We start from the raw sequence: 14718 nt of genomic DNA on the forward strand, positions 1-14718 counted from the left end.
CTTTTTGCTGTGGAGAGGCTGCCAAAATCATCAAAGACCTATCCCACCCTCGTAATGCTCTCCTACAACCTCTTCCATCAGGGAGAAGATACAGAAACTTGAATACACGCATCAGCAGGTTCAAGAACAGCTTCTCCTCTGCTGTTATTAGACTGATGAATAGACTAACTTCTTGCTAATTTTGATCTTGCCTAGTACATGCCCTGTGGAATGTAACCTGTATACCTCTGCCCAAGATTTTTTTTTTCACCCTATTAATCTGCATGTCCTTGCTTGCTGTGATCTGCCTGTACTGTTCATAAACAAAGCTTTTTACTGTACTTAGGTACATGTGACAGTAAATCAAATCATCACCAGTAAGGAACCAAAGGGAACAGGTAATATGTAAGATAATAAAATGACGCAGTTAATTCAAGAAGTGAACAAAACTCAAAAATGGTAAATATAAACTCCAGTACTTTTCCAGCCAAAGTTTTGTTTGAGTCAGTTTTTCATAGAAAATAAATGCAATCTGGTTATATTTACACTTGCAGACATTTACAGATTGTTAGCATACATTTTCTTGCTGACCGTAACATAAAACCATTGAAGGAGCCGAGGTTTTCTATATATATATATATATATCACATAACAGAAAAAGGGGCTCAATGATATTGCAAAATGAAATCATTGTTATAATAGGGTCAGATGGATTTTACTGAAAAACAATTGTTTTCCTGATATTTACCTTCAACATATAAATGTAAAAATGTTAAAATTTGACCATGTCAGAAGAGTTAAGAAGACTGAAAAATATCTTCCTGTTTGCCAATGAAACTTTAAGTGACCAAGGTTTCAAGTTCTTCTATATTTATAAGTTGTCTGCTTTTTCACCAGAAATCCTCTGTTGATTTGCAAAATATTTCCACCTATCACCATATTATCAAAAGTATCAAATCGTGCTGGTGATCTCACCTTTCCAGAGTACTCTGTCTACCACCTGCGCCTATAAAGGGATCCTCTGCATCTTCATCAGTATCACTGTTTTTACCAGTGTTTCTGCCTCATGAGAAAGCAAAGCAGCAGCAGAAGCAAAAGAAAACAAAACATACTTGTCAATTGTGACAAATAGGTTCCACATAAACATTACAGTAATTATTAACAAGAGATTATGACTGGGAATGCTTAGGATTTTTTTTTAAAGCTTGAAATCATACAAATCAGTCTAAAAGGCTACTGGTTTGAAGCTTGTTTTCAACGAAATGATTCTTTCTTGAACTTACTGCAATTAATTCATGTCAGAGTCGAACACTCTGATTCATTCATTAGCTCTACCAATTCAAACTAGTTATTTAAATTCATGCTCTTTATAATTATTTTATATGACAATGAAAATAATTTAAACTGATGGTCATCTCAAGAAAAATGTCAAAACATTTGGAAACCACAAAGCTTCAAATATCCAATTCTGGGTTTTAACCTGACCTGATTTCCAATGGTGATTCCACGACTCAGAAGTACTTGACATTTTTTTTGCACATGGGTCTACTTTCAAGTCTTTGCTCAGATCTTTACTACTACCACTTTAAGGGGCAGCACGGTGGCTCAGTGGTGAGCACTGCAGCCTCACCGCACCAGGGACCTGGGTTCAATTCCAGCCTCGGGTAACTGTTTGTGTGGAGTTTGCACATTCTCCGAGGGTCTGCGTGGGTTTCCTCCGGGTGCTCCAGTTTCCTCCCACAGTCCAAAGATGTGCAGGCTGGGTGAACTGGCCATGCTAAATTGCCCGTAGTGTTCAGGGTTGTTTGGGTTATAGGAGGATAGGTCTGGGTGGGATGCTCCAAGTGGCAGCGTGGACTTGTTGGGCCAAAGGCCTGTTTCCACACTGTAGCTAATCTAATCTAATCTGAGGATCAATCATGTACACGTATGAACAAATGAGGTACTTACAATTTTTGAATGTCATTCTTTTTGCTACCTGAAGAGCGCAACCCTGAAATACTCTTCTCTTCCTGTGATGGACTGACACGCCAGAGTAGAAAATAAACAGAACAAACGATATTAGATTATGTAAAGAAGAGAAAGAGAACAGATCAATAATGAAGTTACTTGCTACAAGACATGCAAAATATCATTCATTCAAGATATTTAAGTTAGAAAATGTTGACAAACAATGTCTGTTAGAAGCATGCCCTATGAAAAATGGAAGTATTGCATTAAATAATAAACTAATGTTTCAAAATGTGAATCAGTTAAAAGATTCAAAAAGGTGTATTCATGTCGTATGTTTCATACCCATCGGATAGCTCAAACAACTTTACAGTCAGTGCAGTTCATCTTTACCTAGTCTGGATTTGGACTCCAGATCTATAGCAACGTGGTTAAGTCTGAACTGTCCTCTAGAATGGGCTATAAATGCTGGCCTAGCCAGTGCACCTTCATCCATGAATGAATTTAAAAAGTACTTTTTGAAGTATAGTCACTGTTGTTATAGGAAACCCATCAGCTAAAATGTACATAGCAAACCTTGACAAACAGAAATATGATATGATCAGATAACTTACTTTCCTGGTGTTGACTGAGGGTTAAGTATTGGTAACAATGTTGAGCATTACTCCCCTACAAGATGGTGCTGTAGGATCTTTTACAAGGCAGGGCTTCCCATCTCAGCCAAAGAATGACAACTCCAGTACTGAGGGAATGATAAACTGAATAATAGTTTTGATTTTTGTATGCAAAGGCCTTGTGGTGGGGCTTAAACCTAGAACCCGTTGGCTTGGAAGTGACAGCGCTATCAACTGGATTACAACTGACCAAACTTGGCCAGTATAATTCTAGAAAACTAGAAATGAGGAGCTACCAATTCCATAACACCAGTGATTCAAAATGTTGGCAAATTTATTTATTCCACAGATACTGGCTCTAAAGCGTAATAATTTCTGAAGTGCATATCAGAGTGTAATGGTGGTAGTGGTTGTTGTATGAGGGTGGATTTGATCATAAATAGGGTCAGGGAACCCTGAAGCATGGGTTTTCCTGGATGTCCTGCAGTTTAGCTTCAGTCAAGGATTTGTTTTCTGCCCAGTTTCCCAATGGATCTGCAGCCTGTATAACTGGAAAAGTGGTCAGTTAGTTGAATAGATGTTTACGATACCAAGTGATATTAACAACACTGGTTCAATAGTGCACTGGCTATGGGAACCATGAAGGTTCCTCCTTCTCAATCTCTCCTCGCCTGAGGCATGGTGAACCCTCAGGTTAAAGCACCAATACCTATCTCTCTCCAATGTGAGAGCAGCCCTAAGGTTCTCTCAGACTATGGTGACTTTACTTACAACTGGGAAAGTTGTGGTCAGTCTTAATTATATTGAGGCTGGGGAAGGAGAAGAGTTTGGGACATGGATTGGAGGCACAGTGGAGTTGGGGATAGCCATATATAATGGAGCAGTGGGAATATGCAAACCTCTCTTGTGCCTGGAGAAAAATATTCCTCCTCCTTATGATCCATAAGCAGTGTTACAAGTCCACTTATGAATACAACCGTACATGTCTTCTTTTATTTGTCACATTTCCCAAGACCTCACAAAGCAGACTAAAAACGACTAAACAAAATTATCTAATTCATCTTCTGAGAATCCTCATTCCCATCCCAAACCTGTGCACATTCTGCACTTTGCTATTAGCTTTCACGATTCTCTGGGTCTCAGGTACATCTTTAAAACCTCCACTCTCATTCATCATTGCTTCATTTAGTCAAGCATCATTACCTCTTCTTTCAATTAATCAGTTCATGTCCTTGATCTAATCATAGCTTTTCATCTGTTTTTCTGCCAGTGGCATCCTCCGAAAAAAACTGCTCATATTTCCCATTTCTTGTAACAGCTTAGTAATCTGAAATGCTAACCCTATCTTCTGCCAAAGATGACACCCAATTCTCCAAGATTTTCAGTTGATATTCTATTAAATTTGTGGGTTCTCAAAAGCATATATCAAGGTTGCCTGTATGACTGTACAACCATATTAACTGCTAACAATACAAGATTTCCCATTGCCCACATTCTTATAAATAAGGCTTCAGTGACTTTCAACCATGGAAATGCTGGACTGGGTTAATAATAGACATGGGTACAATATAACCAATGTCCGAACAACACAGATCAAAAACAAAAAAGACAGGAAGATGGTTTGTGGCAATATTATGCAGTCAAAGCAATTGAGGGACTTTCTTACAGGTTTATTGTTGGCAATTATTCCAATAAATTGTTCAAATGCGTTAGTTGGCTGCCAACATAAGACTGTGGCTGCACTGTAACGTGGTACAATAACATTTCAGTTTATGTTAAAATAAACAGTAATACCACTGATAAAAGTCACTATAACCAAGCTTGTCAACAAACATTCCCAAGTTTACTATCAGATAAAGCATCACACAAATCTTTTCAATTGACAATAACATTCTTTTATAGCTAAGATATCACACTGAATTCAGCTTTTTTTTGAAAAAAAAATTGTGAAAGAAACTAGTTAAGTCAAATACTATAATTTTTTTTAACCAAATGCTACACATTATGCTTGATCAGACCTTTTAAGAACAACAGATAAGCAGTGGCACCCCTATTTACAATCTACTTAAATGATTAAGTATAATGCTCACCTTTGTGCCTCTGTCAAGTTGACTCATCCAAAACTCTGACGCACGCATTCTGACTCTGAAGAAGTCCCTTTTGCACTTCACAGCCATACTCAACTGACTGACAATAGTTCATGGTCAATCAATGGCTCAGTCCTAAAATTCTGATCTTAGCATTCAAATCCCATAACAGCTTGCCACTCTTATCTCTGTCAACCTCCTCAGCTCTTGCTATCTCTAAGCTGACAGTACTACTTCATCTCTGGCTTCTTGTGCATCTCCAGCTTTTATTGCTCCACCATTAGTGACTGTGTCTTTGAATTTCTAGCTCTGCGGATATGGCATTTTTCCATAAACCTCGCTGCTTCTTTCCTTGAAGGTGACCCATAAAACCTACTCCTTTGATCAAGATAATAAAATGTGAGGCTGGATGAACACAGCAGGCCAAGCAGCATCTCAGGAGCACAAAAGCTGACGTTTCGGGCCTAGACCCTTCATCATCTCTCTGATGAAGGGTCTAGGCCCGAAACGTCAGCTTTTGTGCTCCTGAGATGCTGCTTGGCCTGCTGTGTTCATCCAGCCTCACATTTTATTATCTTGGAATCTCCAGCATCTGCAGTTCCCATTATCTCTGATCCTTTGATCAAGACATTAGTGATCTGTCCCAATTACTCTTTGGGTCAAAGTCAAACTTTATCTGCTACTACTCCAGTGAAGTGCCTTTGGATTTAAAGCGGCCACATTAATGCAATTATCTGCTTTCTTTACTATATCTGTATTTTTGCTTACCAGGCATAGATCTTCTTTTGCTCAGGCAATGGGTCATCAAAGAATGAGTCTTCATCATCAAGGCATATCTTTTCATTTTTCTTTAATGCTGGCAGACTGGATGTTGTGATAGGAATGAAGTCTTGATTTGGCTCACCAGTAGAAAGATTGCTTATACTTTTAACTTCACCTGAGGCTACACTGATATCTCCAAAGCTGATTTCAGTGAACTTTGGAAAAGAAGTAAAAATACAATTATATAAAACCAATGAATTAAGTGGATTCGAACACATCTTTAAGCTAGCAAATTTCTAGAACTTATTAACAAGATGCCCAAATATACAGATGGAATACTATAATATTCTAATTATGAAACAATGATGACACGTACATGTTAACTAAGAGACAAAATCTCTAGGCTTCCATGCCTTCTATTTTTGTTTGGTTAAATATATTACTGGAATACTAAAGATGCCTGCATTAATATAGGAGTTAGTTTTGGGCGCTTCATCAAACCTAAGCTTTTGCAGGTCTAGGTAGGAAGGTGAAAAACATTGTAATTACAAAATGTAGGAATGTCCAAACTACTATAACAGCATCAACTGTAGCCTTTTCTTAATTCTTAACATAATGCACAGTTGCTAAATCTATTGCAGATCTCACAGCACACAATAATTTGAAAAGAAATATTTATATTGATTTTTACTATGCCAAATTCCAATTGATTTATGGCTGCTATCAGTATGTTATTGTATTGCTTCCAAGCGATAAATCTGTGTAAAGAAGGTTCAGATTGGTGCATTAAAGGTTATGCTTGAATCATTTGGGCTTTGGTACCTATAATTAGAGTTTCACCAGACATTTTTAAACAATGCAAGATAGTACGTTGCATGCTACTTACAACGGCCTGCTTGTAACAGACAAGAAGCACCATCAAATATTTTTTGATAGTTCAAATGAAACCATAAATGTTCGCATATCAATATTTCATTGAATGAATAATATCTACAACACTGAGGTGAAGGGATAACACAAGACTGAACTCTGTACTACAGCAGAACTGATTGTTCACCTGTAGTAGTGCCTTAACAATTAGCACAGATCAACAGACAATACTGAACTGGTAACGAAGCTAAATACCATGGTACACCACATCACAGCAGGTTAACAATTAGAGTGCCAAGTCTTATTATGAACTTAAAAGTTATTAAAGAAAGCTTAAGATCATTTGAGCAGCTTAGCACAATTGTGTGGTTTTTCACAAATGTAATATGGAGTAACAGTCCAATATCAAAATAGTTTTCATTAAAACAAATGCTCATCTACCCCAACATGCTAAATTCTACTGGTAAACTCTTGCACTTAAATTGATCTCATTATTTTCACAATTTACATAATCTTTAGTAATCAAATTATAAAGCATTTACTCAAATTGTATAATATCTAGATTTTCTAAAATATCTATTGGCAGCCCCAATATGCTTTTTAAAGTATCTGCATACCATGTCTGTATTAAGGGTAATGTTTGAGCCACAATCAGGTTTGTAACAACACAGTTACCTTTTCACCAGTTTTCTCCTCGCTCTCTTTAACTTTATCAGTTCCTTTGTATCTAGGTATCTGAACATAAACATAAAAAAATTAACTAATATTACAGTTAGCAATTGATGAATGACTGTGTAGGCAGCAGGTGAAAAGGTGAAGTTTTGATAACAAATTCCAACAATGGAATTTATTACCGACCAACCACAAAAGCAATTGAAAACAGAAATTGAGAACCTAATATTCACAGCCTTGTACAATGATAGTGAAAGCTGCAAAATAAATCTAAACCTAAACTAAACTACAGATAAAGTGCACCATGCTCGTTTGTGAGAATATTTACTTATATTCAGCTTCAAAAATTCTTTAAAAAGTGACGATTCAGGGAAAATGAGATGGAACGCAACATTGACCTCTTCATCCTTGACAGGAAAGCATAAAATAAATTTGGAAGATCAGTGAAGCAAGTAACACTTCAGAATACAATTAATGAACCACACAATCACAACAGTACAATGACTTTGATGACTCCAATAAAGAGAAAGAAGTCAGATTTCTTTTTATTTGTTCACAGGATGTGATGTTGATTAAATGGCGAGCATCCATTGCTCACTCCTAATTATTCATAGAAAGGTGGGGTGAGCTATTTATTTAATCCAGTGCAGTTATTCTGATGTATGTAGTTTAAATTCTACAAATATTTCCCACAAAACATTACCAGCTAGAAATGTTTATAAACGTTCTTCTTGCTACAGGACTATCATAATTTTCAGAACTTTAAACCATGAGATGAGGGAGAAATCCATTCAGGGAGTTGGTGGTGGTGATGGTGGTTGTGGTAGTTGGGGAAAAGGGAGGGGCCTTAGTGGATTTAAGCCCATTAGCAGATCAGCCATCATCTCAATATATAAAACTCTCAAATCCCTGTTTTTCAATTGAATTTTAATTTCCATTTCAAAAGAGAACTTGCACTCATAGCATTCTGAATTTGTTCCCATCTTCTTCACCACCCATTGTTTAGTGTCTGAATGGCCTTAATTGGAATAAGGCCAGAATTTATTGCCCATCCCCAATTGTCCTTAAGGAGGTACTGATGAGCTGCCTTCTTGAACCACTGCTGTCTCTATGGTGTATGCACACTACAGTTTTTACAGGAAGGGAGTTCCAAGACTTCGGCTCAGCAACGTTGAAGGAACAGTATGGAGTGTGGTTTGAGGAAAACCTGCAGATGGCAGAATTCCAACTTATCTGCCCTTGTCATTACAGGTGGGAGATGTCCTGGGTGTGGAAGCTGCAGCGTAAGGACTTTCATCAATTGTTGCAATTCATCTTCTGGATAGTACACACTGCTGATACTCTGTGTTAGTGGCAAGAAGAGTGATGTTAAAGGTGATAAATGGAATAGCAATCTAATGGGTTGCTTTGTCCTGATTGGTGTTGAGTTTCTTGAGATTTGCTGGGGCAGTACTCATTAGCACTTAAGAAGCTCGACATCATCCACTCTGAAAAAGGGTCATAACTTGAAATGCTAAATCTCCACGATGCTGCCTGAGCAGCTGAGTATATATTTTTTAAAAAGTCCACTTTGTGATGAAGGATCACATTTTAAAGCAGTATGAGACAGATTGGCTGGTGGTGGTCTCATTTTGTTTCTGCAACTGCAGTGATCACATTTATACTCTCCTTTGGCACAAACAGCAAATTTTCCCCAAATGCTTCTGAACATTTGTAAGGTATTTAACTGCCACCATAGATCAATCTTTCCCTCCACCAATTCATTCTTAAAAATATGCTATTTTCTATCAGTAACATCAATGTTTCATTCCCTTAATCATTTCCAATTGCCTGATAAAAAATCCACAGCTTGGGGCACTACAAGTTGAGATGTAAGCTGGCCCTAACCATTCTGTGATCAATTATTGCAATCAAAATAAATAACAGATTTTGTCTGCATTTTTAACGTTCATTTTATATTTCTGGAAACAATTCAAAGCCTACAGACTACAAGGTGTTTTGCAAAGGACAGCCCAGCAGGATATCTAATTTGCTAATTGCATTATTGCAGAATTCATATTGCACCATTTATAAGCCATACCACTAAAGATTGATTGTACACACAAGATTCATACTGTAAATACAGCAGTTTAAGGATGTTGAATCATTTGTCAAGGCTGACCCTTCTGCCACTAAACATTCAGTTTTCTAGCTTTTCATTCACAGTGAGGTTAGTTTAGAAACTACAGCAAGTTTCAGGGTCTGAAGTGACATCATCCAGTTTTTGGTGATCTACACTTGCTTTCAATCCCACAAAATCTCAATTTAAACAACATGGATTATATGGCATGTTCAACATAGTAAAACATTCTAAGAGTCACAGGAATGTCATCAACCTAGGTTTGACAGAGTTACATAAGATATAGCACAGATATAGATAAGATATAGCCTGTTATCCATATGTATGGGGAATGGGATGGAGTGGGGGCTGGTTTACAGGAATCTGCTCATTGTATGAGAAATAAACTCTTAGAGGCCCAACACAGCACACTATAATCTTAAACTTTATATCTTGATTCACTCACTAAGCTCTGGAAACTCTGAGATAGTATTTCAACATGGTCATCAATAGAACTAGTGCTGGCATCTTCAGCAGCAGATGATGTTGAGGGCTGAGGAGATAGAAATTTAGTCCTAATAGCCCTCTTGAATAAATTCCTTATATCAGCCTGTCTGCATGTACTCATGTAGAAATTGGGAAGACAGGAGTGGAAACTGCCTTACAGTTTGTGCAATAAAGCAATATTGATGCTCAAACGGTTTCCGGCCATTTTCAGAATCTTCAGCAGCAGTCCATCATGAAACACTTTCAGCCCTGCTCCCCTATGTCATCACTTTCCTCTTCTTAAATTTTAGATCTGTCACAAAACACTGTTTATAATTTCTTCTGTATTTAAAGGCATTGTAATAGGACCATCTTTGTCAACATTCAAACATTCATCGAGTCCATTTCTGGAACTGCTTTTGACAGCACGAGCACAGTTCACGAATTCCATGATTTCTTCACGCAGAGTCTTCATTTGTTTGCTTTCTTACACGCACAAAATCCTTCAAAAGCATCTGCCTCAGACAATCCTTTTTCAAACATTATGAGACAGCATTGGTTTCACCAGAATTTTCGCTTTTCACCTGGTTCCATGACCTGTAAAAACGGCAACTCTGATACAGTATCTGGACTTAAATTCGGTAATTTTTCCTTTGTGGTTTGTCAGCTTACTCATCAAATCACACTGGTAAAACATTTTCAAAATACTGGATTGCATCCTAATCCATTGGATGAATGAAACTGATCACATTAGGAGGGAAAAACACACAATGATCTTGCCTTTAACAAAGTCGTGCTTTCTTCAGGCATTCCCATGTTTTGCAAATGTGCCTTTACACTAGGCACAAAAACATGATGAAACCATCATGTAAAAATTTCTGCATCTATTCGAGCATGACTTCATAATCAAATGGAAGATGAATTATGCTTTTGGAACATCTTTGCTATTGGAAAGTGTGCAAAACTGTCAATTCCACCTTATAAATTCTCATGGCATTCCACACATAAGCATGGTTATATGGTTTTTGTTTTGTTTAAAACCACAAGCAACCCTTTCATCAGAACCAGCTAAGGTTGTGCTTGGAAGCTATCACCACCTTAACCATCAGTATTATTGATCTGCTCAGCAGTCAGGTCATGTCCAATCATTACTTTATTAAAAGTTTCACAGAAATCTTCAACTAATTTCATATCTGCAGAATTCTGTTCACTTGACATGTCAACCTTTTGGATTCCATATTGTATCTAAAAGTAAGTGAGCCATTCTTGAAAAAAAGGCACACACCTTGACGATTTTCACCTTCTCATGAAATTCCTTCACCTTTTCCACTAACATTTCACTTTTTCCAAGAACATTAGTTCAAAGACGCATGCATCTGCGAGCTCTTTAATGAAAGCATTTGCATTGTGCACAACCCCAGTCTTTAAGCTTAGGAGTACAAAGCCCTATGCTTTTATACTCACAGATTTCACAAAGAATTTTAATTAAACTATCCATTTGTGCTTTAATTTCATAGATCATTGAAAAACCAATACTGAATTCTTGCGTAAGAAGATCGTGATGATTTTTCCACTCTTTTGTAGTCTTTCACATATTTCCATTTTCTATTTCAAAGTCAAAACAACACACTTTTACTTTAGTCTTTCCTTAGGAGTTGTCTTAGACTGCCAGGTAGATTGACTGGGAAAGATTTTGGATATAATATGATCACTAGCTGAACTAGCGGCTACTATGATGGCCTTTGTGAGAGGGAGGATGGCAGGCAGTGCTACTAGCGACCTCTGTGAGAACTACCATGGCATGGGTGAACATTGACGCATCAGATCTTGGCAGATCAAATTCAAAATTGATGTTTTTGAAGAGCATTATAAAAATGGTAAATTTTCTTCGAACATTTTGGTGTTTGATGGGAATTTTGGATGCAATGCTCCCAGATATTGGGGAAGATTACTTTATTAGGACAGGTAGAATTAAATTTTAAAGCACATCTAATAGAGGTAATAGAGGACAGAGGTACAAAGGCAGGGTTTGGAGGCTAAAGGGAGACCTAAGAGGTTTATAAAATCATGAGGGGCACAGATAAGGTGTCGAGCTAAGGTCTTTTTCCAAGGGTATGGGAGTCCAAAACTAGAGGGCATAGGTTTAATGTGGTAGGGGAAAGATTTAAAAGGGGCCTGCAGGACAACACTCTCACACAGATGGTAGCGCACATATGGAATAAGCTGCCAGAGGAAGTGATAGAGGCAGGTACAGTTACAGCATTTAAAAGACATTTGGATAGGTACATGAATAAGAAAGGTTGAGAGTGATTTGGGCAAATGGAACTGGGATGAAAAGGTTGTCTTAGGAGAAAAGGTTAAATACATTGGGCCTATATTCAGTTGATGTTTAGAAGAATCAAAGATACTCTTATTGAAACATGTAAAATTAGAGACCCTGGCACAGCAGATTCCGAGTGGAGGTGTGCCTCACTGAGGAATCTACAACGAAGGAAGCAGAGTTTCAAAGTAACAGGTAATTCATTTAAGACAGAGATGAGGCAAAACCTTTCTTATGAATGATAGAACAGGCTCCACAGGCTAACTGGCCAACTACTGTTGAATTCAGGAGCTCCATGTTTCTAGTTGTCTCTGACAAATATATAAATGATATAAAGTTGGTCTGCTGTCACTAACACCCCATATGTGGAAGTGCACAGAGGATTATGACACGCTGCAAATAACTATAATTTCTAAAGGCAATGAAAGCCTCCTATCATGAGGCTACAGATCTCCATGACTCCCTTCTCATACACTGGATTTTGTAGCATGTGAACATTTATAGTAATAGTTTCTGAAGACTCTGGGTGGATACGAACTCCTGTTGAAGGCTCTATTCCATCACTTAGGGTTTTGCTGTCTGTCATGTCTCCTTCCATTTTTTTCTCCGGATCAAGACAGAACCCAAGCAAGATGCCCACAACTAATCCTTCCCTTCCTCCTTGTGATATCTTAAAGGTCTCCCGTAAGATTCAGTCACACAGCACTCATTGATTTTAATAAACGGCTGAAGCCCTTAGAAATGTCCAGAAAAAGTATTAGAGTATTGGTGAAATCTGAATTAAGTGCTCAAAAGTCTCCTAATGTGTATCAAAATGCCTCTCCAAATGTAACAATTGATCTCAAGCAGCATATGTGCATCAAAAACTGAGCAAAACTTTTAAGTAGCACTCCCAATCCAAACCATTGAATCTATCAAAAACAGAAATTGCAGGAAAAACTCAGCAGGTCTGGCAGCTGAAACTGGTTCAAAAAAAGGGTCACTGTACCTGATACATTAAGTTTGCTTTTTCTCCACAGATGATGCCAGATCTGTTGAGTTTTCCAGCAATTTCTGTTTTAGTTTTGGACTTTCAGCATCCATAGTTCTATCAACATGTTCAACTGGTCATCATGAATAATGTTAAGCTCTTGCAGTGACTTTGAAGCCACAGTCAGTCAGGGAAATTGAGATGATCCTTATTTCTAAAAATGAATTTTAAGTGCATTTTGAATAAAATATTTAATGAAACAATTTATCAGCCGATGCTGGGTTTAAAACCAGGGTCAGAGAGTTCCATTATCCACCAACTGAACTAATTCAAACACGCAGCAATGTCATGTACAAAGATATTTCAACTTTTGTTCAATTAAATTCATAATTTGTATCCAATAAATCCAGAGGGGAAAAAAACTGTTCTGTAGTTAAAGCTGTGGTGTAGCCTTTTGATGCTGGTCAGGTTAAAACTGGCTCCATCCCCACCTCTTTGACCTGTCTATCTCCTCTCCTCCTATCTTCTCCTCTATCCATCTTCTATCCACCTCCCCCTCTCTCCCTATTTATTTCAGAAACTCATTCCCCTCCCCTATTTCTGAAGAAGGTTCTAGGCCCGAAATATCAGTCTTCCTGCTCCTCTAATGCTGCTTGGCCTGCTGTGTTCATCCAGCTCGACAGCTTGTTATCTCACTGTTGACAGCAGAGGTTTTCCAATAGGAGAACATGGCCAAATGCCATACTTTCTAAAGAGAACAGTACGTTTGATGAGGAATTACACAACTGGTGAGAAATGGATACCAGCCACAATTGAAGCCTGGACCAGACACAAGACATGCTGATCAACTCCTGGCAACCTGAATGAATATGCCAGAGACATTAATTGAAGATCAACAATAAATGCCAAATAGCGCCCTGGATATGTCAGAGGACAGAACCATAACTGGAGCATCTGAGGGAGACAGTACCTTCATGGAGAATGCCACAACACTGTGTGGACCTCTAAAATATTCAGCTGACTCCGGAAACAATGTCAAAAGATGCTCCTAGTACACTTAAAACACCACAGGTTAAAACCAGCAAGAAAAATAAACATGCTTGAGGTGGCTGACATCCACACTGGAAGTAACTTACCTAGTGACTGCAGTATTTTCGACTGCAAATACTCTGCATGTTTTCATTTGAGGAACCTCTGATGTAAAGGGAAGGGATGTTGTTTTTAACTGCAAGTATGGTGGTTTTCTTGTTTAAGTATGGTGAACTGTCACCAAGAGTCTTATCACATGTCATAACAATGACAGCATCTGCCACTTTGGATGGCAAGTCTCACCTTGCTGTCTGTAAACATCTCCATAATAAAGTTCCTGCTGTTTTAACACTATGTCTGGTCCATCTTGGAACTTACACAAACATTCATTCTCTCCACCAATGCTCAGATGTAGCACTGCATACCAGATCATGCAAATAAGATGCAATGCAGAAATGTACCAAGGTATCTAAAAAAGCACTTTCCAAACTCATGACTACTACCACCTAGAAGGGCAAAGTTAGCAAATACATGGGAATACCATCACCTGCAAGTTCCCCTCCACTCAATATCCTGACTTGGAAATATCACCATTACAGCAGTGCTTTCAAACCAAATGCCACTGACAGTGTAACTATAACAAACGGATTGCAGCAGTTCGCGAAGGTAGCTCACAAACCTCTCAAAGGCAACTAAGAATGGGCAACAAATGCTTGTCCAGCTAGCAACACAGACATTCTATTAATTAATTTTTTAGAAAAAGATAGGCCGTACCAACACCCATGACAAAATAAGGAAGGAGGGAGGAAAGGGGGAAGAGGAGGGAAGAGAAAGGCGAGGAGAAAATAAAGACAGCAGTTTTGATTAACACTCCCACTTCC

The 14718-nt window shown here is 38.0% G+C and overlaps 1 protein-coding gene across 3 annotated transcripts in view; it reads right to left on the bottom strand.

Annotated features, from left to right (window-relative positions):
* Window positions 1-14718, bottom strand: part of cep43 (centrosomal protein 43) — a 79659-nt gene that overhangs the window by 17465 nt on the left and 47476 nt on the right. For all 3 annotated transcript variants that reach the window (XM_048536215.2, XM_048536217.2, XM_048536216.2), the window contains 4 exons: window positions 6938-6997; window positions 5399-5607; window positions 1930-2001; window positions 955-1038 (listed from right to left, as the gene is read on the bottom strand). In XM_048536215.2, the coding sequence (XP_048392172.1) occupies window positions 955-1038; window positions 1930-2001; window positions 5399-5607; window positions 6938-6997 (425 nt within the window). The remainder of the gene's footprint in view (window positions 1-954; window positions 1039-1929; window positions 2002-5398; window positions 5608-6937; window positions 6998-14718) is intronic.

The sequence above is a fragment of the Stegostoma tigrinum genome, chromosome 9, assembly GCF_030684315.1.
Source record: "Stegostoma tigrinum isolate sSteTig4 chromosome 9, sSteTig4.hap1, whole genome shotgun sequence".
Classification (NCBI taxonomy): Eukaryota; Metazoa; Chordata; class Chondrichthyes; order Orectolobiformes; family Stegostomatidae; genus Stegostoma; species Stegostoma tigrinum.